This window comes from Rhinopithecus roxellana, chromosome 5, assembly GCF_007565055.1.
Source record: "Rhinopithecus roxellana isolate Shanxi Qingling chromosome 5, ASM756505v1, whole genome shotgun sequence".
In the NCBI taxonomy this organism is placed as follows: domain Eukaryota; kingdom Metazoa; phylum Chordata; class Mammalia; order Primates; family Cercopithecidae; genus Rhinopithecus; species Rhinopithecus roxellana.
In genome coordinates, this window is record NC_044553.1 from 175,691,367 (window position 1) to 175,714,500 (window position 23,134).

The window sequence follows — 23,134 nt, forward strand, 5'->3', positions numbered from 1 at the left end:
ATTATTTAAAGCTATACAAATTATAAATCCGTCATTATGATGTGTTTTTCTCTACTGAGCCCTCTGGTGCGTTCCCTGTTTTATTAATGTGGATGGAGGGTGTGTCAGGGAGGTTGGGACAGAGGCAGAGAGGTGGCCAGCCCAGCCTTTGGGGAGTTTGTGACTTGTCTGGAAAGAGGGTCTTTTACATACCAGCAGTTTGCAGAGCCAGACACAGAATGGTAGAGCAGGACCTTTTAAACTCCTTTTTGAAAAAAAAAAAATGTTTAATTTTGGTAAAATGCACATAACGTAAAATACTTCATCTTAACCATTTCAAAATGTTCAGTTCAGTGTATACTGAGTGTACAGTTCTGTAGCATTGAGTACATTCACACTGCTGTGCACCCATCGCCACCACCCGTTCCAGAATGATTTTCATCTTCCCAAGCTGGAATTCTGTCCCCGTAAAACAGTCACTCCCCATGCTGCCTCCCCTCAGCCCTGGTGACCCTTGTCTACTTTCTGTCTCTATGATTTTCACTACTCTAGGTACCTCCTATAAGTGGAATCACACAGTATTTGTCCTTTTGTGACTGGCCAATTTCACTTAGCACAGTGTTCTCAAGGTTTATCCATGTAGCATGTGTCAGAATTTCCTTTCTTGTTAAAGCTGAATAATAATATCCCATAATGTGTATATGCCACATTTTGTTGATCCATTCGTCTGTTGATGGACACTTGGCTTTTTCCATTTTTTGGCTATTGTGAATATACTACTGTGAACACGGTGTACAAATATCTCCTTGAGACCTTGCTTTCAATTATTTTGCATGTTTACTCAGAAGTGGAATCACTGGATCATATGGTAATTCTATTTTTATTTTTTTTTGAGGAATCACCATGTTGTTTTCCATTTTTTATTGCACAATTTGACATTTCCACCAGCACTGTATAAAAGTTTTGACTGGAGAGAGTGCAGCCTCACCAACATTTGTTATATTGTCTCTCTCTCTTTTTTTCTTAAATAATAGTCATTCTAATGTGTATGAGGTGGGTTAAACTCTTTTTTGACCATTATCCTCTATTAAAAATGTATATATTTTACATCTTAACTTATAGTGTATACATATGCACACACATACTGTAGCTAAAGGAGAAGTTTTATAAAATAGGCTGGGTGCAGTGGCTCACGCCTGTAATCCCAGCACTTTGGGAGGCAAAGGCAAGTGGATCACCTGAGGTCAGGAGTTCAAGACCAGCCTGGCCAACATGATGAAACCTAGTCTCTTCTAAAAATATAAACCTTAGCTGGGCTTGGTGGTGGGCACCTGTAATCCCAGCTACTCAGGAGGCTGAGGCAGGAGAATCATTTGAACCTGGGAGGCGGAGGTTGCAGTGAGCCAAGATTACGCCACTACACTCCAGCGTGGGCAACAAGAGCGAGACTCTGCCTCAAAAAAAAAAAAAAAAAAAAAAAAAGTTTTACAAAATAAATTATGATTGTTACATGGGATATACTCTGATAATATTTCTATTCTATACTATTATTTTTGATATAATAATGTTGGTCATGACCCACTAAATTGCTTTCATGGTTGGATCCACTAATGAGTCACAAGCTGCAGTTTGAAAACCACTGGCCTTAAGAGTGACTAGACTTTCCTAGAGGCCTGGCAGAGACAGATCCTGGGAGATCATCTGTTCTCTCTCCTTCCCCAGACAGACTCACACTCTCTAATCTGCAGAGATCCTCCTCCTTCTTTTTAAAGATGTGGAGAAAAAGGAAGGAAGGAAGGGAGGAGGGAAGGAGGTCAATCCATCATGGCCAATGGTGTGGAGCCCAAGAGAAGGACCCACCGTGGGGTTCTGGTACCTGGCACACCCAGGAGCCAGCACTGTGCTGGGGCCATCCCTGCCTTATCTTACACACCCAGCAGCCTCTGTGGGGAGCCTCCTCGCCCAGCCCCAGCTTGCCTGGGTGGTTCTCAGAAGGCCCACATGAGAGGGACAGAGCTTGTCCCCGTGAGGAAGGCATATCCCTGCCACTCACTCATTTTCAACAATTGGTCCAGTGGACGTTTAAAGTTCACATAAGAGAGAAAGATGGTGGGGAAGGATGTAAAAGACTCAGCAAGTAAAGAAAATGAAGAGCACGCTGGGGCAGGAAGAGGCCTCCATTTCAAGACACTGGATTTGGCCGGGTGCAGTGGCTCATGCCTGTAATCCCAGCACTTTGGGAGGCCGAGGTGGGCAGATCACCTGAAGTTAGGAGTTCAAGACCAGCCTGGCCAACATGGTGAAATCCCGTCTCTACTAAAAATACAAAAATTAGCTGGGTGTGGGGGTGTGTGCCTGTAATCCTAGCTACTTGGGAGGCTGAGGCAGGAGAATCGTTTGAACCCAGAAAGCGGAGGTTGCAGTGAGCCAAGATCGCGCCACTGCACTCCATCCTGGAAACAGAGCAAGACTGTCTCAAAACAAACAAACAAACAAACAAACAAAAAAAAAAAAAAAAAAAACACTGGATTCAGGCCAGGCCAGGGGTCCTGAGGTATGTGACCTTGGGAAATCACTTCACCTCTCTCTGCCTCCGCTTCCTTCTCTGAAGACTGGCAATAATCATAGTATGGTACCTACTTTTTTTTTTAACTATAATTTTTATGGCAATAAAATTCATATAAAATTCACCATTTTAACTCTTGAAGTGTGCAATTTAGTGGTATTTATTACATTCATAATATTTTTTAAATTTTTAAATTTTTTTTTCTTTGCAGCTCCAACTCAAATGATTAAATTTTTTTCTTTTTAATTTTCAGAGATGAGGTCTCGCTATGTTGCCTAGGTGGGAGACTGAGGCGATTGTCTCACCTCAGCCTGCTGTACTTTCATAATCTTGCACAGCCATTGCCACCTATCTAGCCCCCGAATATTTTTATCCCCCCAAAAGGAAACCGCTTACCCATGAAGCAGTCCCATTTCCCCCTCCCCCATTTCCTGGCAACCACCAATCTGCTTTCTGTGTCTATGGATTTAACCATTCTGAGCATTGCATGTAAATAGGATTATACAATGTGTGTTTTGCGTCTGGCTTCTTTTTTTAAAATTAATTAATTATTATTATTATTGTTTGAGACGGAGTCTCACTCTGTGCCCCAGGCTGGAGTGCAGTGACACAATCTTGGCTCACTGCAGTGTCTGCCTCCGGTCTCAAGCGATTCTTGTGCCTCAGCCTCCCAAGTAGCTGGGACTACAGGTGTGCACCACCACGTCCAGCTTGGCTTCTTTCATTTAATGTAATACGTTCAGGGCTCATCCATGTTGTACATCTCAGTCCTCCATTCCTTTTTATGGCTTAATAATATTCCATCACGTGGCTGTACCACATTTTGTTTATTCACTCATCAGTTGATGCACATTTAGTTTGTTTTACCTTTTGGCTATTGTGAATAGTGCTGCTCTGAACCTTCATGTGCAAACTTTTGTTTAACCATCTGTTTTCCCTTCTTTTGGGTGCACACCTGGGGTAGAATTGCTAGGTCATATGGTAATTCTACATTTAGTCTTTTAAGAAACTGCCTCTATTTAATTTTGAGATAGATACATGAAGTACTTAGCACTGTGCCTGGCACAGAGTAGTAATAAGAACAATATTTATCATCAACGACATTTTCTAAGTGCCAGGTATTTTATATTTTACTTGTATTAACACATTTCATCCACATTACCATATAAGGTAGATGTTATTACTCCCATTTTATAGAGGGGGACTGAGGCCTGAGGAGTTTTAAGCAATTCACCCAACTCGTGCAGTAGCTGACCCAGGTAGAATTAAGGTTGAGAGGGCAGAGGCAAGGCCCCAGGGAGGCCAGTTTCAGCTCAATGGGAGGATTTTCTCATTGTTACAGGAGCTGCTTTCGCCAGTAGTGAGCACCTTGTCCCTGGAGGTGTGTGTATAAGTTGGGCTAATTATTGAGCATGTCCTGCGTCGGGCACTGTGATTCCTGGGGTATCTTCCAGCCCCCTTAGGACACACAAGAACCAAAGTGGTCCCTGGGCACCAGTAACTCAGAGTCAGAAGGAGGTGATGACAGGCGTGGTGGCTCATCCCAGCTCATCCCAGCACTCTGGGAGGCCGAAACAGGAGAATTGCTCAAGTCCAGGAGTTCAAGACCAGCCTGGGCAACATAGTGAGAGCCTGTCTCTACAAAAAAAAAAAAAAACTTTTTAAAAAAGGAAGTGATGTGATGGAGAGTTTGGAGGACTTCTTGTCCCCAGTGAGCTCGGAGCTGTGAGTCAGGGAACCTGGACCTGTGACTTGGTGAGGCCCCAGGGATTGGGCCAACCACAGGTCTGGGGTACCTGGCCCTGGGGCTACTGCCTAGTCATTTCTGACTTGATTTTCCCAACTTTGCAGCCCGAGGAGGCAGAGAGAGTGAAGGCCCAGGCTCAGGCCTTGGGGCTGGCTGAAGCCCAGCCTATGGCTGTGGTACAGTCAGTGCCCGGGGCACACCCTGTGCCAGTGTACGCCTTCTCCATCAAAGGCCCTTCCTACGGAGAGGTAAGGTTCTCCCCAGCCCTGGCCTCCCCTCCTGAAGGCCTCGATTCCATCAGGAAAGTGAGCTGGCACTGGGGTGGGAATCCAGGCCTTCATCAGATCAGCTCTTTGTGGGAAAGATTTTGCTCAGCGCCTTCTCTGTGCTCTCCCCTGTTCTTGGCTGCATGGTCAGGGAGCTCCCCAAAAGCATGGCCCACTCCCAGCCCAGCAGGGGTGCTGAGACGCCCAGGGCACCAGGGCTGTCAGAGGCCAGCAGAGACTGGTGGACAGCAGACAGTACCAGTTTGGGAAGACTTCCTGTCTGAAGAGAGACGTGATCTGCATGGTTGAGAGCAGAGGAGAGGGGACAGCAGAAGCAAAAGGGTGGTCACAAGCCCCTGGCACTCAGGGCAGGCTCTGCCCACCAACCCCTGGAGGCATCTGACCTGGCTCTGTGACTCCCTCTGTGCAGGATGTCTCCAATACAACCACAGCCCAGAAGAGGAAGTGCAGCCAGACCCAGTGCCCCAGAAAGGTCATCAAGATGGAGTCTGAGGAGGGGAAGGAGGCAAGGTTGGCTCGGAGCTCCCCGGAGCAGCCCAGGCCCAGCACCTCCAAGGCAGTCTCACCACCCCACCTGGATGGGCCACCTAACCCCAGGAGCCCCGTCATAGGAAGTGAGGTCTTCCTGCCCAACAGCAACCACGTGGCCAGTGGCGCCGGGGAGGCAGGTAGGGAGGTGGGTAGGGCAGTGGCCTGTGTGCTGCCTGCCAGGGTCTGGGTGGGGCCCCTCTTCTGTATTTTGGCCCGATCCAGAAAGCACAAAGCCAACAGGAGTCCCTTATTCCCACTGAATAAGATAGGCAAAGTTCACAGTTTGCCTGGGGGTGAGAGTGTATATGGTTTACCATGTGTTTTGCCATGATTAAGGTGTGGGGAGCCTGACAGGCTAAAATGCACAGTTCTATGCGTCCTTTCTCCCAAACACTAATCTGACAGTGCCCAGTACTGTGCCTTTGCACAGGGCAGGTCTCCACAAGAAGTTTTGGCTGATGCCTAGCATACTCCCAGAGAGGACTTGGGCATACCATCACAGGAAACTGGACTCCCCGTGACCTTAACTCTGCTCTCTCAGTCTACACCCATCATTTCCCCAAGTGTTTCTACAAAGGCCACCTACCTAGGTGTCTCATTTGTCAGAGTTACCTTCTATGAACACTGCCAGGCAGATAGTCAGTTGGGCAGGAGTTGAGGTCAACCCAGAGAAATCTGGAACAAGAGAGTTCTTCTTGGATCTGCTTAACCCAGAGTACAGCTTTGTTCTTCATTCTGACTGAGCCCCAGCCCTGGTCACACACTGAGCACTCACTGACATTCCTTACCCACAAATGCTATTGGTAATCGATGGGTTTTGATTCACTAAATGAAGCATATTTTAACTCTAGACATCCCAGCTCATGGAGCTGCGAATGGGGACAAACAGTGTGCTTCTTTAGGATTGCAGAAGGTTCCAGACCAGGTAGTGGTTGTCAGGCCTCCTGTACAGGGGGCAAATTCTGAATTCTGGGCAAATAATTGAATATTCATAGATAAGGCACAGCAAGAAATTATGGAAACCCATTTGTGAATTACACAAATCCAAATGTGAAACAGTCACATTGGCACACACAGTGGCTATTCCCATCCTCCTGCAGGGCATCCGTTGCCCCCAGTCCACTGGCCTGCGAGGATTCCAGTAGGTGCACACCCACACCCCTCCCAGCGTGTGTCCTGGGCAGTTCATAATGCATCTCCGCTTCCCCGTTTCAGAGGAGCGCATTGTGGTGATCAGCAGCTCGGAAGACTCAGATGCCGAAAACTCGGTGAGTGGCCCAGAAGTTCAGCCCAGGACTCTTGCCTTCCCCCATTTCAGGTCCCAGGGGGCACAGCCACAGCAGGTAACTCTCAGACTTGCCTTGCGCCTGGGGAATTTTCCAATGAGGCATTGAGTCCCAAGCTGTGCTGAGGACAGTCTGCAAATGTTAGCTGCATGCCTGGACCACCCTAGCCCTCCTACTACACCAGGGCAGGAGCCTTCGGTAGCCATATATACTCTTCTGAAATGCTGATAGCATATGTCCAGAGCCCTGTCTCTTTTCTGGAATGTCCAAGGCCTTTGTCTGGAGCTTCCTTATGCATTTACTGTCCTCTAAGTCCTCAGTGAGGAGGGCTGGACAAGAATCCATTCCTTGGTTTATTGCAGCCAGTGGGGGCCAGTGAAGGGGTGTGACGCTACAGGGCAGCTGTTCAGGGGCCAAACAAGTGAGGTTTGACTCCATCCATGTAAGAAAGAACTGTAAATCCATTCCACAATGAAACAGGTGGCCTCATGGGTAGCGACCCTTCTGTCCCTAGAGGTTTATTACTAGAGGCTGGGCCATCACCTGTCCAGGGGAAAATGGGATCTGAATAGAGTGAAAGGTTGGACTGGGTGGCCCCTGAGGTCTCTTCCAGCCCTCAGTCTGAGGTTCTGTATTGGAAAGTGCACGGAGCCCATGGAGACCGCCGAGCCACAGTCCTCGCCAGCCCACTCCTCGCCAGCCCAGTCTCTGCTGAGAGCACAAGGAGCCTCCAGCCTGCCCCGTGGCACACACCACCCCCCAGCTTGGCCTCCCCACCAGCCCGCTGAGCAGGCTGCCGTCCCCGATGCTGAGCCTCACAGCCAGCCTCCTGATCACCAGGAGCACCCTGCCGTCCACCGTGGGATCCGCTACCTGTTGTACAGAGCACAGAGAGCCATCCGCCTTCGCCACGCCCTCCGCTTGCACCCTCGATTGCATCGGGTCCCTACTCGGGCTTGGTCTCCCCATGTGGTCCAAGCCAGCACTCCTGCCACCACAGGGCCCCTCAACCATCTTGCTAATGCCCAGGAACATCCTGCCCAGCTGCAAAGGGGCATCAGCCTACCCTGCCGGATACGAGGGACTGTGCGATCCCGCAGCCGCTCCCTCCGGGGCTCCTCCCATTTATCCCAGTGGCTCAACCACTTTTTTTCCCTCCCCCTCTCCTGCATGAATTCTCAGCTTGATAACTCTTCCATGGTGGGGGCAGGGGGAGGCAGAGCCCAGACTCTTGGAGCAGGTGTTTCCCCTGGGGATTCTGTCAGAGGCTCCATGGAGGCTTCTCAAGTCCAAGTGCCTCTGGAAGCCTCTCCAATTACATTCCCACCACCCTGTCCCCCAGAAAGGCCCCCCATCAGCCCAGTCCCAGGGGCCCGTCAAGCAGGCCTCTGAGAGTGCTACCCTTCTCTTATAACCTTGCAGCCAACACCCCTGCCCGGCCCCTGAGCTGCCTCCTCTAGCCCATGCTTTCAGGCCCTGCACAGAGTACGCATTCATTAATTCTTGGTAAAGGAATGAATCAGTGAATGAATGGCTACGCATGGACCTCTGGGCAGGGAGACATGGATCTTCTCTGGCTGAGAGGGGAAGGCTAAGGCATGGCTGAGACTCAAGCCACCATTCCAGGACTCTGCCCAAGAAAGAAACTTTTGTCACCCCTGCACCCTCCTGTGTTCTGAGTCCCTGGCAAATAGCACAGCCTTCCATGCCCTGATCCCCACCCCAAGCCTTTCCACGGGGCCTCTGCCAGGATCTAAGCCCATGAGCACAGGGACTGGCTATCCCAAGACCTGGCAGATTGGCTGCTCAATAAACACTTATTGAACCATCACCCTTGCGAACCCTTATTCCATGACCATCACATTCTCTGATGGATCCAGCTCCTCACTGCAGGCTGGTTCTGTCTTCCCTACGGTGGAACTCGGTTCTCCTGTGGGGATACCATGTCCCCTCTTCTGCCCACACTTATGGGCATCAGAGGTGGGAGGTAGGGTCAAGGCCCTGTGCTTCCTGGACTGTTGCATCCCCCTCCTGGCCATCTGGTAAGATCCTCTGTGCCTCTGAGGATCCTCTGTCCCTCTCAGGGTGGGCCCTATGCTCCCCAGCTCATCTCAGACACTCACCTGCCTACCCTCACTGAGGGCAGACGTGAGCATTCGCCTCCCAGATTTCTTCTCCCTGCTCAGGTCCTGCCTTCCTCCTGAGTGAATTCTACATCCACCAACCTGCCCGCCACTCCTTGGCGTCTCAGGGGTCGTCACTCCATTCCCCCCGACAACTGCCTGCCCCGTGGCTGCGCCCTGCGCCTCGCCATCACCGAGCACTGTCAGTCCCTCAGGTGTCCCCCTCGGACTCTGACCGCAGCCTCCTGTTCCTTGAGCTCTAGGTCCTACCTTTGCCTCCCTCCAGCCCCGCACACTTGCCATTTCGTCCCATCGTTCATCAGGATTGCAGCTGCCTGCCCAGCAGAAAATCCTGGAAGGACTCAGGTGCTTGTCACCTCTGTGCTGCCACCTGGAGGCCGAGATCTGCGGGAGAAAGGCCTGGGAAAACTATGAGTGGTTGTAACTACTAAGGGCTCCTTGGTTCTCTGCCCAGTATATCCTTTTGTTCTGCAGGGCAGACCCCACCTGCCTTTCCTCACTGGACCCTTGTCCCAGCCTCACCCTCAGCTGGTGGTAGCACCTTCTGCTCCAGGGAGAAGACAGGAGCTCTCCAATGGCATAGGGACAGTTAACACCTTGCTCTCTATTTACAGATCCCCATCACGTCCCTTCCCTGTCCTCGTTAGGGTGGAAGGAACATCTGCCTGCCTCCAGGACTCACCCTGTGTCCTGGCCCCAGACCTTGACCCCCTGGAAGCCTCACTCCTCCTCCTCATCTGTCTTGCGTCTCTAATGCATCCACTGCCTTCTGAACGAAACACCCTGAATGAGGTCTTTCTCATGTCAGAAAACTCCATCCACTTCCCTCTTCAGCTGTCGGCTCCCCTTCCTCTGCTTTCCTTGTTTACACTTCAGCCCCCTCCTTGCCCCTTCTTCACTCCACCTCCTGCGCTTCCCCGCCAGTACCAGAGTGGCCTCCATGCCTCTAGCTGCAGTGTCGTGTTTAGTCCTTATTATTCTTGACTGGCACCGGGCCCAGTCTTTCCTGGAAAGATTGCCTGCTCTGGTGCAGCTCTGGGCACTCCTCCCTCTCCTCTGCAGGCTCTGTTTTGTCTTGGGTGTGGTGCTCCTCCAGCTTTGCTGCTGGGCCCTTTCCTCTTTTCGGTCTGTGTATTCTCCCAGGTGCTCTCAGCCATGCCCCTGACTTCAGTTACCGCCCAGGGGTAGCTGATACCCAATGCTCGCACCTGCCTGCCAGACCAGTGTGGCCAATGACCTTCTAACAGCTCTGCATGGATGCCCATTGGTACCTCAAACTCAGCACCTCCTCCTCCCCTCTCAGTAGCTCACCCCACTCTCTGCCCCGTTGCACAAGCCAAGACCCCAGCCACCCAGGGCACCCCCATTTTGACTATTCCTTACATCCAACCAGTTATTGAGTCTTGTCTTTCTAGGGCCTAAATTCCTCTGAAATCTGGGCACTTATTTCCATCTCATAATCTTGGTAAGATTAAAGCTACCACTGACCCTGGGTAGAGGCAAAAGCCTGGGAAGGAAAGGTGGAGAACAGGATTGGAATGCCAACAATGTCCCCAGACGTCATGGACAGTCAAGTAGAGGGACCCCAGCAATATTAGGGGCGGGGAGTATCTAATGCTCAGCTATCAGCAAGGAGTCATTAGGGGCTATCCAGTGAATTAAGGGAGGGGGTAAGAGCACATTTCAGGTGATGATGAATTAAATACCTAGGAGCTCACATTAGAGAGCAGGCCTGGAGATGTGAGGAGATAGTCAGAGGACTGCTGCTTTTGTGTATGTAGCTTTAAGACACAGGTTTTAAAAATTGTTACAGGAGTCCCAAACTTTAGAAAATATATATTTTAAAACCCCAACAAATGAGGTCCCCCCCCTATGCATTTCTTACTCAACTTCTGTGCCCTTTCCAGACCCCTGGTGCCCTAGAGTACCCCCAGCACCCCCACTGCAAATTCCTACTCCCCAGCTTAGAGGGAGGGGGTGGGGTGATATTCCCAAGTGACCCCGGCTCCTCCTAACCCATCTTCCCCAGCTGTGCTGCTCATATCCAGCCTTACAGTGAGGAAAGTTGCAGAATACTGGTCTGCTACGATATTACACTTTCCAAGTGTATCAGGGCATTAAGGGATCCCTCCCTTGAGCTTCAGCTGTGTCCTAGGGATTCAGTGAGAGACTGCTTGTGCAAGGAGGAGCGAGAGGCAGCAGGGCATAGTCATGGGGTGGAGCGGTGAGTCCCCCAGGCCTGGTTGTGGAGTACCTGGGGTGAGGACTTTGCTTAAAAACTGTCAGAGTGGGACAGCAATGCGCCTGCCCTGGGGCCCCTGCTTTAGGATCCAAAGTGGAAAAGATAGGTGTTCTCACTCACTCTTGTGACAGATTACTGGTTCCGGTGCCTTGGTGGCAGCAGCAACAGAAGGGGACCAACGGGAGGGGGCAGCCTGTGGCAGAAGTGGCAGTGGTGATGGCGAAGGAAGGGAGGCCTGTGGAGAATGGCTGATCCAGGGAGGGGCCGTGGCACTGGTGAGTGTGCATCTGAGAAAATGAAACGGAGGTGCTGGCCAAGAGGCTGGAGCTAGACAGAAGGGCAGCAGAGGCCACAGGCTGGCCAAGTTTATGGTCCAGTTCACTGATAACGTGTGCAGTATTCCTGGGGTCTTTGAGGCTTTGCAAGAGCTGGGGTTTTGTGTCTGCAGAAAGACAGCAGTGCATGTGTCTTGCCAAACTGATCCCAGCTGTAGCTAATGCATAAGTGCTCAGAAAGTTCTTCAGGAGCTTGAGGGCTCTGGATGAGCATGAATGTCAGATGCTCTGTATCTTCCAGAGGCTGGATGCTGACTCTCAGAGTTCGGCTTGTGTGTGTTTGGTTGATGAGCAAACCTGGAATGAATCAGTGATAAGGACGATTGTTCTCAAGCTGGCTGTACATTGGGGAGTTTTCCCAACTACAGATTCCTATGTCTCACGCCCCGAGATTCTAATTGAATCAGTCTTGGCTGCAGCCTAGGCCTCAAGCGATTTTTCTTAAAGCTACGAATGCCTAGCCAAAGTCAAGAACCACTGAATCGGATTCATTGCATGTCTGGTAGAGGAATGCTGATCGTTTGTTTATAGATGTGGCAGTCTTGAATGCAGGTGACATTTTCATACCGGGGTGTGATACAGCAGAGGAGGGGAGAGGCTGGATCTTCCCTGATGCACCTCCTAGACTTTTGGAAGGTGATTAAAGTGCCAATCCAGCCACTTCCTCTGAGCATGCTTGGGACAACTGTTAGACCTGTTGTGTTGAGTTGGAATGCAGTTGACCTGCTCAGGCCGGGAGATCTATGAGGAAGGGGAGTGAGATGGGTGTAGCTCATGGGCCAGACTGCATGTGTATCCAAGTTGCATGTATATCCTGAAAAAATCCCGGCTCTCACGAGGCTCAGCCTGAACACAGTTTTGCATTCAAAGAAACAATGTCCATGAACCAAGTATGATAAATAAATAAATCCCAGTATTTACTTGCATCTTTTGAAAGAACATTAAAGGGAATCCAGCTCATAACCCCAGCAGCACTTCTTCAGTCCCTCTTCCCCTTTTCTTTGGCGCCTGGCATCTTTCACTAGGTAGCAAAGCTTTCCCCCTTCCTTCCCAGTCCTCACACGCAGGCTCAAGACTGTATTTCCCATCCTCTTTCTTCTGTCTCCCTTCCTTTTCTCTTCCAAGTAAATCTAAGCCTTTTCTAGTGACTGTCCCTCTCTATGCTCCCCCGACACCCAGTTATCCTAATTTGTGAAATAAGGCCAAGGTGTGGGGCCTGGGGGCAGAACGGGAGAGTCTCCCCTAGTGAGCAGGGAGGGGAGTATGTCCTGCACCAGGCCAGCCACTATATCTGATGGCCCTGCTGGCAAACCTGAGTCTTTCGGAAAGTCTTGTTTAAATGCGTCAGCACTCCCCAGCCGTGATGCTGGAGTTTAAGGTGGGGCAGGGGAGAATTCTGAGTTCACAGCTGGCTGGAGTTCCAGTGAGACCAGCTCCATGGGTGGCCATACTTTATGGAAGTTCCCAACGGCAAGAGGAATTTTGGAGGAAGTGAATCAGGGCTGAAAGATCCAGCCTGTCCTCCATTAACAAGCTCGGTGGAATGGGGTGTCTTTTTATTAAGGGAGAAAGCAGAGGTTTCTTAGAGAAGGCAGCTCTGGTAAGTTTAGGATAAGGGACTTTCCCTGGCCCCAGGACAATGGAAGGCTCTAAAAATGAGGTTCTAGTGGCTGCCATAAATGACCCTGCTGTAATGATGGGAGAGGTCACCTAAAGAGACAGCACTGTGGCTCTCCAGGGAGCTCTGCTCTTGGAAGAGCAGATCTGAAGGCGAGAAGACTGGTTCTAAGGCCGAGGACATTGCCCCGAGCTTTGTGGAGGCACTCAGGAACACAGGGGCATTTGCAGTTGCGTTTGGAGCAGGAAGAAGAATGAAAAAGAGGAAGTCCTGTGTGCCATGTCAGTAGGTGGCAGCATGGACTCAGCCTCAGCTATTGGCACCAGGGATCTGAACCAGGGAGGACCCAGGAGGGGAGCCCAGCCCCTCTGCCAGCTTGTGGGAGAGTGCTGCTGCCCAGTGAATCCTGGAGAGAGGAAACAACTGGGTTCTCCCTAAGCGGGAGAAGGTGGAGCCTCTAGCCACCCAGCTACAAGCTAGGAAGACACCTTGTAGAAGGCTCCTTACAGGGAGGAAACCGAGTCAGGAAGGTGAGACAGCAGTGTGGGCTCACCTGGAGCAAGACGCGTGAAATCAGCCTTTGACACCGTGGCTGAATGAGGATCTGGAGATGCGAGGCGCTGGTCTCTGACTAGATCCCTGGATATGAAGAGGCAAAGCTAGCTCTGGATGGATTCATAGTGAGTGCTTCTGACAATGACTGGCAGAAAGCTGGCGAGCCTGGAGCAGGGCTGTGAAATGCAAATCAAGTGAAACCCTGCCACTCCTAGGAAAACCCACCACATCTTAGGTTACTCGTAGGCGGAAATGCTTTTTCTCTCAGTTGAAGCTTGGCTGGAAACAGATGTTTATTTGGGCATTGGAAGGGTCTGGGGAAATGCACTGTCTCCTAGGCCAGGGACATTAGCCAGAGGCCAGAATTAACTGAGGCTTTAGCACCAGGTGACACCAACTTCATCGAGAAGCCAGAGGCAGTCCATAAAGAGGAAAAACCCAAGGCCTGCCCTGGACTCTGTCCCCGCCATGCTCCCAATTGGCCCTGTGATCCTGGCCACGTCTCTTCCTTGCTGGTCTCTGGCTAACGTCCACAGGTGGTATTCACGGAAGGTTCCAAGTTGGTCACCAAAGACTAAACATCTGGGCTTGGCAGCTGAGCAGATGATAAGCAATTAACTCTGTATTACCATCAGAGGCACCACCTCCCTCTGTAGTCCCAGTCCCTTGGGAAAATCTCAGAGCTGGAGCCCTTCCCTCATCCTCTGGCTGCCCAGCCTATGGCTTCTCAAACAGTGTTCCCACCAGGACCTTGGGGCAGGAGAGAACACCTCACCTGAAGGACTCCCAAAACTCAGGTTTCTCTAAGCTGCTGGGTCAGATGCCAAGGGCCTCCACTGCTCTCTCACTGCCAAGGACCTGGGTGTCCACCTAGATGTGGCCTTCAGGAGGCCAAGCAGCCCTTCCCTTTGCCTTTGTATAGGACACTGGCACCTTGGCTGACTTCGGGGACAAGAAAAGGCAGGCTCCTGACCCCTTCCAAAGAATCATCTGGGGTTCAAAATGAGGCTTCTTTCTCCCGTCCCAAGTTTTTGGTGTTTCTTCTGAGTCTGCTCAAAAATATGAAATTAGGAGCAGACATCTCAGGTCCTGCCTGCCATAGCAGATGGCTCCTTCCCTGAGCCTCCATAAGCATCACAACACACTCGTGCACACACCCACTGGCATTTTCTCTCACACTTCCATACGCTTGTGTCAACACGGGTTCACAGCTCACACTTAACTGTACATGCACACACAAGCTTAGCACTTGGATTCATTCCCACACATGCACGTTCACAACCTGTGTGTGTCACCTTCCCTCCCCTACTCATGAAGGTGTATGCCCTGGTTCACACACGTAACCCTCACATGTGATACACCCAATTCACACCCATTCATGCACACATACCTTCTCTTGTGCATACATGTCCCCTTTCCTAGTGGTACACCCTCCTTCATGTGCACGCAGATGCCCCCAGCTATACCAGCTTGCTAGTGTTCTGCACAAGTGCTTGCCTTGGCGCTCTGAACCCCTGACACTTGGTTTTTTCTGTGTTGCAGTCCTCCCGAGAACTGGATGACAGCAGCAGTGAGTCCAGTGACCTCCAGCTGGAAGACCCCAGCACCCTCAGGGTCCTGGACGAGAACCTTGCTGACCCCCAAGCAGAAGACAGACCTCTGGTTTTCTTTGACCTCAAGATTGACAATGAAAGTGGGTTCTCCTGGGGCTACCCCCACCCCTTTCTAACTTAGTCTGTGAGTCCCAAAAGAAGTGCAGGCAGAGCCATCTGTCAGGCACGGGAGAGCGCTGAGCTCTGGCCAACAACTGCAGCCAGGCTGGGCAGAGCACTCTGGCTCACCTGGGCTCCGGGGGTGTCATTTGCTGGCTTAAATAAAGATGTCCGCCTTGTCCAGTGCCTGAGTGTGCGAGGGAGGCAGATGCCTCCACAAGTGCACCTCTGACCAGTTCTTCTCTTAGACGGAGAGCCTGGGGAACACACTCCTAGACAGAAACACAATGCGCGAGCTCATTGCCATGGGCCCAGTCATCCAAGTAAGGCCTCTGGCTGTGCTACACGTTTCTGAGTAGAGGGCCAGTCCCACAGGGGGCTGCACAGGACTGCCCACAGATCCAAGGTCACAGAGGGACCTTATTCTGGAAGCCCCTTGACTTCCTCCAGTGCTTACCCTGGCTCTGCAAATGCCTCTCCTTGAGCTAGAGCCCCAGGACCTACCCTGTGGCATGGACTCAACATTGGGGCTAGCCCAGCCAGACAGAAACAGCAAGTGTTTTCATGGTACAGGAAAGTCATTTGCAGACCTCAGTGGGAGGCTCTGGGCCTTGCTCTGAGTGGAGTGCTGTCTATGTCCCAGGACTGTAACTGGGCTGGGGTCCTTGAGGGAATTGGAGGAAGGAGCATGGGATGGAGAGCTAAGTTCAAACAGCTTGAGATCTCTAGTGTCAGTGGCTAAGGCTGACAGAAGACAGGAGGGACCTGGATCCATGGAGTTTGGCCAACTCTGGGGCTGGTAGTGAAGAAGGGAAGAGCTGGATCCCCAGCTGGTGAACAAAGTGTTTGGAGGGCAGCCGAGCCTCCCCTTCTGACTGCTATCCTATCAGAACCAGGGTCAGAGCTGCATTTGGGGGCTGATGTGTGGCTACTGCCAGCAGGCCCCAAGGTGAGGTCTCTAGATGGTGGGTCAGCAGCCCTAGAGGACCCCCTGCTCCCACCCCAGAGCTCTCTGTGCCCTGGGTCCTCACCCTGCCCTTCTCTCCTGCCCAGCCCAGAAGATTAGCCAGCTGGCTGCAGTGAACCGGGAAAGCAAGTTCCGCGTGGTCATCCAGCCCGAAGCCTTCTTCAGCATCTACTCCAAGGCCGTGTCCCTGGAGGTGGGGCTGCAGCACTTCCTCAGCTTTCTGAGCTCCATGCGCCGCCCTATCTTGGCCTGCTACAAGCTTTGGGGGCCTGGTCTCCCGAACTTCTTCCGGGCCCTGGAGGACATTAACAGGCTCTGGGAATTCCAGGAGGCCATCTCAGGCTTCCTCGCTGCCCTGCCCCTCATCCGGGAGCGTGTGCCCGGGGCCAGCAGCTTCAAACTCAAGAACCTGGCCCAGACCTACCTGGCGAGAAACATGAGTGAGCGCAGTGCCATGGCTGCTGTGCTGGCCATGCGTGACCTGTGCCGCCTCCTCGAGGTCTCCCCGGGCCCCCAGCTGGCCCAGCATGTCTACCCCTTCAGTAGCCTGCAGTGCTTTGCCTCCCTGCAGCCCCTGGTGCAGGCAGCTGTGCTGCCCCGGGCCGAGGCCCGCCTCCTGGCCCTCCGCAATGTGAGCTTCGTGGAGCTGCTGAGCGCACACCGCCGTGACCGGAAGGGGGGTCTGAAGAAGTACAGCCGCTACCCTAAGCCTGCAGACCACCGCATTGCCCCCTGCCCAGCCTGCTTTCAACCTGCAGGCTCTGGGTACCTACTTTGAAGGCCTGTTGGAGGGTCCGGCGCTGGCACGGGCAGAAGGAGTCTCCACCCCTCTTGCTGGCCATGGCTTGGCAGAGAGGGCCTCCCAGCAGAGCTGAGAGGAGGGGGTGACCAGCTTGGAGTCTCTAGTGGGCAGAGAGGGATGGGGTGCCTGAGCCAGGCCCCACCCATCACAGCATTCCCAGGTCCTGGTACCCAGCCCTCAGTTGTCATTTGGTTCAGAATCAGTTCCCTTTCTCTGGGACCCAAATTTCTCTTCTCTAAAAATCCTACAGAGAAGGTTCCAAAGCTGAGCACCCACCACCCCAGGTGTGCACCAGACTCCTAGCTCCCTCCTTCCAGGAGCTAGAACCAGGGAGGTCCTGAGTGAGGAAGTCATGACCTCTGGGCTCTCTAGGTGGCCCTGGTCTTGCGCCATCCATCCCACCTGCCACTACCTTGGGTGTCCTTACAGCTCAGTCCTGACCCCAGTCCCTGCCCCAGGACACCTGCTGACAGCTCCCACAGAGAACAGTCTGAGGTGATGCTGGCTACAGCCCCAGCAGCCCATGGCAACTCAAAGTGCCTTCCAAACCAAACTGCCCCTCATGAGGTTAGGGTCCCTCACCCTCCACCTGCCCAGAGGCCAACTCTGTTCCTTCTTTCATCCCAGAGGGGCCTCATCAGCAAAGACAGAAACTGATGTTCCATGCGTGTCCCTGCTTCCAAAGCCTGACCTTCCAACGCTTGCTTCCTTCCTCCTGGCTGCACAGACACCTCTACTTGGCCACAGCTTTGCTCTTTGGTCCTCAGGCCACCAGACCCCTCACAGCATGGCCTTTGGCTCTTCCTGCACTGCCCTCACCCTCAGCCGTCCCAAGGAGTGCCCAGCACTAGTCAGTATGTAGTCCAGGACCTGCGGCATTAGCATCCCCTGGGAGCTTCTTAGAAAGGCAGACCCGTGGACTCTACTGCAGGCCTCTGGAATCAGAATCTTCAGGATGGGGCCCAGCAGTCTGTGTTTTAACAGGTTCTCCTGGTGATGCTGGTGCATGCTCACGTTTGAGAACTGCTGCTCTCATAGACTGCTCCTCCACGGAGCAGTGTGGAACAGGAGAGAAAGTCCCGTCCCTATCTCTGACTGTGCAGTGAGTGTGGCCTAGGAACAGGCCCCTTCCCAAGCTCTAATGTCCCCATCTGTAAAGTGGACTGGTTGGCCTCCATGGTCTCAGAGCTGCCATCCCTCTGTGCCGTCCTGCATTTTTGGGAATGGAAAGCAGGCCTCTGAGGCAGTGGACAGGAAGCTTTCTCATCCTTGAATTCTAGCTCCCATTCCAAACTGTTAGTCCACAGCGTTGTGGTCACATCAGAGGTCAACAGCAGAACAGAGGCAGGTCAGGGTTGTCCTCTCTGATTAGTAGAACAATGGACCCTTCCTCCTCCTCCCTCCCTTCCATCCCTTCTCATTGGCTCCCTGCTGCTGGGATGCTTTCCAAGATCTCTAGCCTCCATGGCTGATGACCTCAGCTTTCACATAGGTGAAATGTGTGTGCCCATGCTGCAGCTCCATCCCATGGGGGCCCTGAAGACCCACTGAGGAATTCCGTAGGGTCTTGTTCCCACAATTGGAGTGCTGGCTCTAACAGTGAACTTTGATGCATTTAAAATAAGATTCTGATGCCAGACTGTTAAAGCAGGCGTTGGTTCTGAAGCACTGATGGAAATAGATTGATGCAGATGGAAGGAGGAAGGGAGACTGGGCCCACTGATTTCCAGCCCCACCATGTGCGCTGTTTTCAGATGTGACTGAGGGGTGTTCTGCCCTGCCTCCACTGTCACAGTCTTTAATAAAGATGTAAATCTTGAAAGCCTGATGCTCCAATCACAGACCCTGCTCAGCACCCCCAGAGGAACCACTGAGAAGCCTTTTGCCTGGATAGGAGGGGGCTCTCCCAGGCATAGGCTTGTGGTCACTTGCCCAGCACAACTGTGTTTGTGGGGCATCTTTTAGGACTTAGCAGAGCTGAGAGCCCTTTGTTGCTCAGTGCTGTGAGCCTTAAGCATGTGAACCCCCATATGACAAGTGGGGGAGACCCAGGGTAGGCTTGCCTTGGGATCATCTCCAAATGGGAGTGCCACATGGAGAGAAAGAAACACTGATTTCAAGAATTACTTCCTAGAGAAAGTCAGGACCAGAGACCAGAGTCTGCAGGAACTTTGCCACTGCCCCTCACCAGCTAATCCTGTACTTCTCTCTGTGTTCCTTGAGTGACAAGTGGTAAAACCCTTAAAAAGAGAGGTGTGGGAGGCCCAGGACTTTGGTAACAGGTGATGAATGTGTTGTCTTGGCCATCACAGATGGAACCTGCGGTTAGTAACCCGAGGGATTCCCATGGCACAAGCATTATAAGAATTAGTCCACCACTGGTGTGGTGAGCAGCCAGGTAATGGGAATTGATCAGTGCCACACCCTTGACCCCAACTACCATCCCAGATGCCCAGATTCCCAGTCCTGGAGTTTGTATTCTCAGCTTGACCCTTGACCAAGAAGATCCAGTCCCAATATGTCACCTGTGCTTCATCTTTGGACTATATATCTCATGTCAGCTAATGGGAAACTTACTGGGTTAGAAGTCAGGATGCAGAGTTTCAATCCTCACTGGTAGTCTGTGGCCCTCTTTGGCACATTTACTCCCTCCTTGATCCTCAGGCCACACCTCTGTCAAATGGGATAATGTGGCTCCTTTTGACTTCAAGGGATCGTTGTGGGAACCAGTGAGAAAATGTGTGTGAAGACAGCTTTTTGGTGTATTTTGAAAGTACACAAATTTAAGATCTTACTGCTTTATAAAATGCTTTATGAATTATAGGAAAATAAACACATTTTCGATCTTAGAAAAAAACAAAAACAAAGAAGTGGACTTGTCTTCAGGGTAGCAAAGAACAAGATCTGGGATGAACAAACAATTGTGGGTGTCCTGGGGTCTGAGGGAGCCAAGATACAAGGGGCCCACCATGGAGGGGCTAGGCAGGAGGTGGCACTGTGCTCCCAGAACACCCAGATGGGACATTTCAGTCACTGGGGCCTGGAGTAGAGAACAAACTTTCTGTGTGGCAGCTCAGCCAAGCCCTGCTCCAGGGTCTCCTTCTGAGGCCCAAGGGCCTCACACCCCTGGGAAAGTCATTTAAAAATCTGCTTTGCCCCTACCCCAACCTGGCTCTTAGCTCCAGCTACTGTCCCAGAGCCTAGCCAGGCTGTTTTCCCACCCTCTACCTCCCCTTGTCTTGGCCCATGTCCACCCTTCTCCCTGCCCATGTCCACCCTTCTCCCTATCCCAGCCTTACTCTGACTCCTGGCCCCAACCCTGACCACTCTCCATGCCTCAGAGTCTCCCCCTCAGCCTAGCCCTGCCAGCAGGCCCCATCTCCTCCTCTGACCTCAGCCTTGTCTCCGCCTCACACCCCAGGTGCCTCCAGCATGTATGCCTGAGTAAGGGGCTCCCTTCTCACCTTTCTTCACTCCTCACAATTAAGGAAACTCCATGGCTAGTGTGCATACCACCCAGGCTGGGATGCACCAAATGTCAAGTCAAAGAGGGTAGGACACTGGGGACCCTGCCTGGCAAGAAGGGGAGCTGAGCTAGGGCTGCTCCCAGACTCTGCCAGCAGCAGGTGCTGCAGCCCCCACACAGTGCCTGGCAAAGGGCGTGAGCCATGTTGGTGCTGGTGGTGCTGGTGGTTTAGGCTCCGGCAGCTCAGTCCTTTCTAAAGTTCTGTGTGCACTTCCTGTGGTATGGGAGATAACTGGAGATATGAGACATGTGGAGAAACATTTTTTTTAATGTTAAACCTTTTATATTTATTTAACATCTGTTAGAAACAATACAACCAGGCCGTTCATGGTGGCTCACACCTGTAACCCCAGTACTCACTTTGGGAGGCCGAGGCAGGTGAATCACCTGAGGTCAGGAGTTCGAGACCAGCCTGGCCAACATGGTGAAACCTGTCTCTACTAAAAATACAAAAATGTGCTGGGTGTGGTGGCCTGTGCCTGCATTCTCAGCTATTCAGGAGGCTCTAAGGCAGGAGAATAGCTTGAACCTGGGAAGTGGAGGTTGCAGTGAGCCAAGATTGTGCCACTGTACTCCAGCCTGGGTGACAAGAGCAAAATTCTGTCTAATTCTGTCTCAAAAACAAAAAGAAAGAAAGAAAGAAAGAAAGAAAGAAAGAAAGAAAGAGAGAGAGAGAGAGAGAGAGAAAGAAAGAAAGAGAAAGAAAGAACGAAAGAGAGAGAGAGAAAGAAAGAAAAAGAAAGAAAGAAAGAAAGAAAAAGAAAGAAAGAAAGAAAGAAGGAAGGAAGAAGGAAGGAAGGAAGGAAGGAAGGAAGGAAGGAAGGAAGAAAGAAGAAAAGAACAATACAACCAGCTCATCAAAAGTGTGATTTCTGGCCGGGCGCGGTGGCTCATGCCTGTAATCCCAGCACTTTGGGAGGCCGAGGCAGGTGGATCACGAGGTCGGGAAATCAAGACCATCCCGACTAACACAGTGAAACCCTGTCTTTACTGAAAATACAAAAAATTAGCCAGGCGTGGTGTCGTACACCTGTAGTCCCAGCTACTCGGGAGGCTGAGGCAGGAGAATGGTTTGAACCCAGGAGGCAGAGGCTGCGGTGAGATGAGATCACGCCACTGCACTCCAGCCTGGGCGACAGAGCGAGACTCCATTGCAAAAAACAAACAAACAAAAAAGTGTGATTTCTGGGATCTAGTTGCTCAGAATGATGCTGAAGTGGAATTCTTTAAAGATCCACTTAGGACAAATAGTAAGTAACTCCGTGCTCAGAAGGGATGCAGGTAGAGTAAAACTTATGACTGTCGAAGTGAACGACCTGTTAATTTGGGGAAATACTGGGTTACCAGTGGACTTGGGGTGAGCTCTACAGCTAAGGATAGGGCCCAAGTTAGAACTGGGGTAAGGATGGGGTGGGCTTAGAATTGGGGTGAGGGTTAGAGCTAAAGTTCAGGGGAGGCCCCAGGTTAGGATTTGGGATTAGATCAGATGGAGGGGCACACTTGGTGCTTAAGGTTGAGAATAAACCTTAGGAATTAGGAATTGAGTTAGAATTGGGGTGAGTTAGGAATTTAGTTAGAAATGGAGTTAAAGTCACTCTTCGGGTCACAAGTCTTTGTGACTTTAGCAACTGAAAAGTCCATGAACCTGTGAACAAATGGGCAGGAGCTTCTCGACCCCCTAATAGGCACCCCAAGTTCAATCTGCCTTTTCCCCCAAATCCTCTTCTAGAAGCACCTGGCAGTGGCTCTGCCGGAGCTCACAACTCCAACAAGCTCAATGTCCACCAATCAGATCGGAGGGACCGAGGAGTGGGCAAGCCTGCCCAGGAGGGAGAGCATGGGACAACCAGGTAAGATAACTGGGTACCAGACACGATTTCTCCACTTAGCACAAGTAACCTTCTTTAATCTTCCCAACTGTCCTATGTGGTTACAGCCCATCCTCCTCCTACAGAGGAGCACAAAAGAGCAGCAAGGCTGAGTACCTTGTCAGGGTCATTAAACTTGTATGTGGCAGAGCTGGGATTTGCCTGCAGGGAGCCAGTGTCTAGACGGGCACCATCTGTGGCCCACACCATGGAGTGCATGGACATGTGTTGGAGGACAGGCTCCCTGGTCTCTCCTTCCCATGCCCTCGTGGGCTGTCAGTCTCAGGTGATGCAGAAGGCAGGTCCCTGGAAACTACCCCCACCTTTCTGGTGCCTGTGCTTGAACTTTCATTTTAATTTTTTCGTTTAGGGCGGTGCTTCTGGATCTTTTTATAATTATTATTATTGTCCTCTTAAGGAGCATTTTTAGCATTTTTTTCCCCAATTGTGCCTCCCTCTATGAAATTTTAATACCATGGATACATTGTATGTTCCATAGGATTTTCTAAATACAAGATTGTATCATCTGCAAATAGAGATGGTTTTACCTCTTCTTTACATGGACATATGTATGGACTGCGAGCCTTTGGAGGGTCAGAAACCAGGTAATAGCTAAGATGGTCAGCTGCCCTTCCTCCCCTGCCTTTTCATCCTCTGTGGGGTGATAATACCTCTGTTGAGAATGCATGATTTAGGATAAGGCCCCACCCCCAGTTATAATGTAGGTAAGAAGTGGTCACGGGAAGGCGTGGGTGGGATGCATGCTGCACCTCGATGTGGGTGGAGACTAGGCGGGCCAGGCAGAGGGAGACGGGAGGGAATGGAGATCCAGGTCTCTGAGGACACACTCCCCTGCAGTGGCCTTGGTCCTGGTCCCAGGCACAGGCACAGGCTGAGCCTGGGCCTGGGGCAGGAGTGGGGCCAATACCATCATTTATTTTTGTCTCTGAATCCAGATGTCAGCTCCAG

At 51.6% G+C, this 23,134-nt stretch overlaps 1 protein-coding gene and 1 pseudogene across 2 annotated transcripts; both read left to right on the forward strand.

Annotated features, from left to right (window-relative positions):
- The first annotated feature begins 3,360 nt into the window (after positions 1–3,360).
- On the forward strand, positions 3,361–18,593 carry LOC115897528 (protein PML-like). Its single transcript, XM_030930712.1, is given in 6 exon segments — positions 3,361–4,540; positions 4,989–5,247; positions 6,326–6,378; positions 14,833–14,983; positions 16,056–16,672; positions 16,674–18,593. Coding segments are annotated over 6 exon segments (1,332 nt in total). The 5' UTR covers positions 3,361–4,459; the 3' UTR covers positions 16,845–18,593.
- On the forward strand, positions 16,889–18,593 carry LOC115897609 (annotated as a pseudogene). The gene is made up of 2 exons (XR_004057360.1): positions 16,889–16,951; positions 17,144–18,593. The product of XR_004057360.1 is annotated as an uncharacterized LOC115897609 (transcript).
- Positions 18,594–23,134: the final 4,541 nt, after the last annotated feature.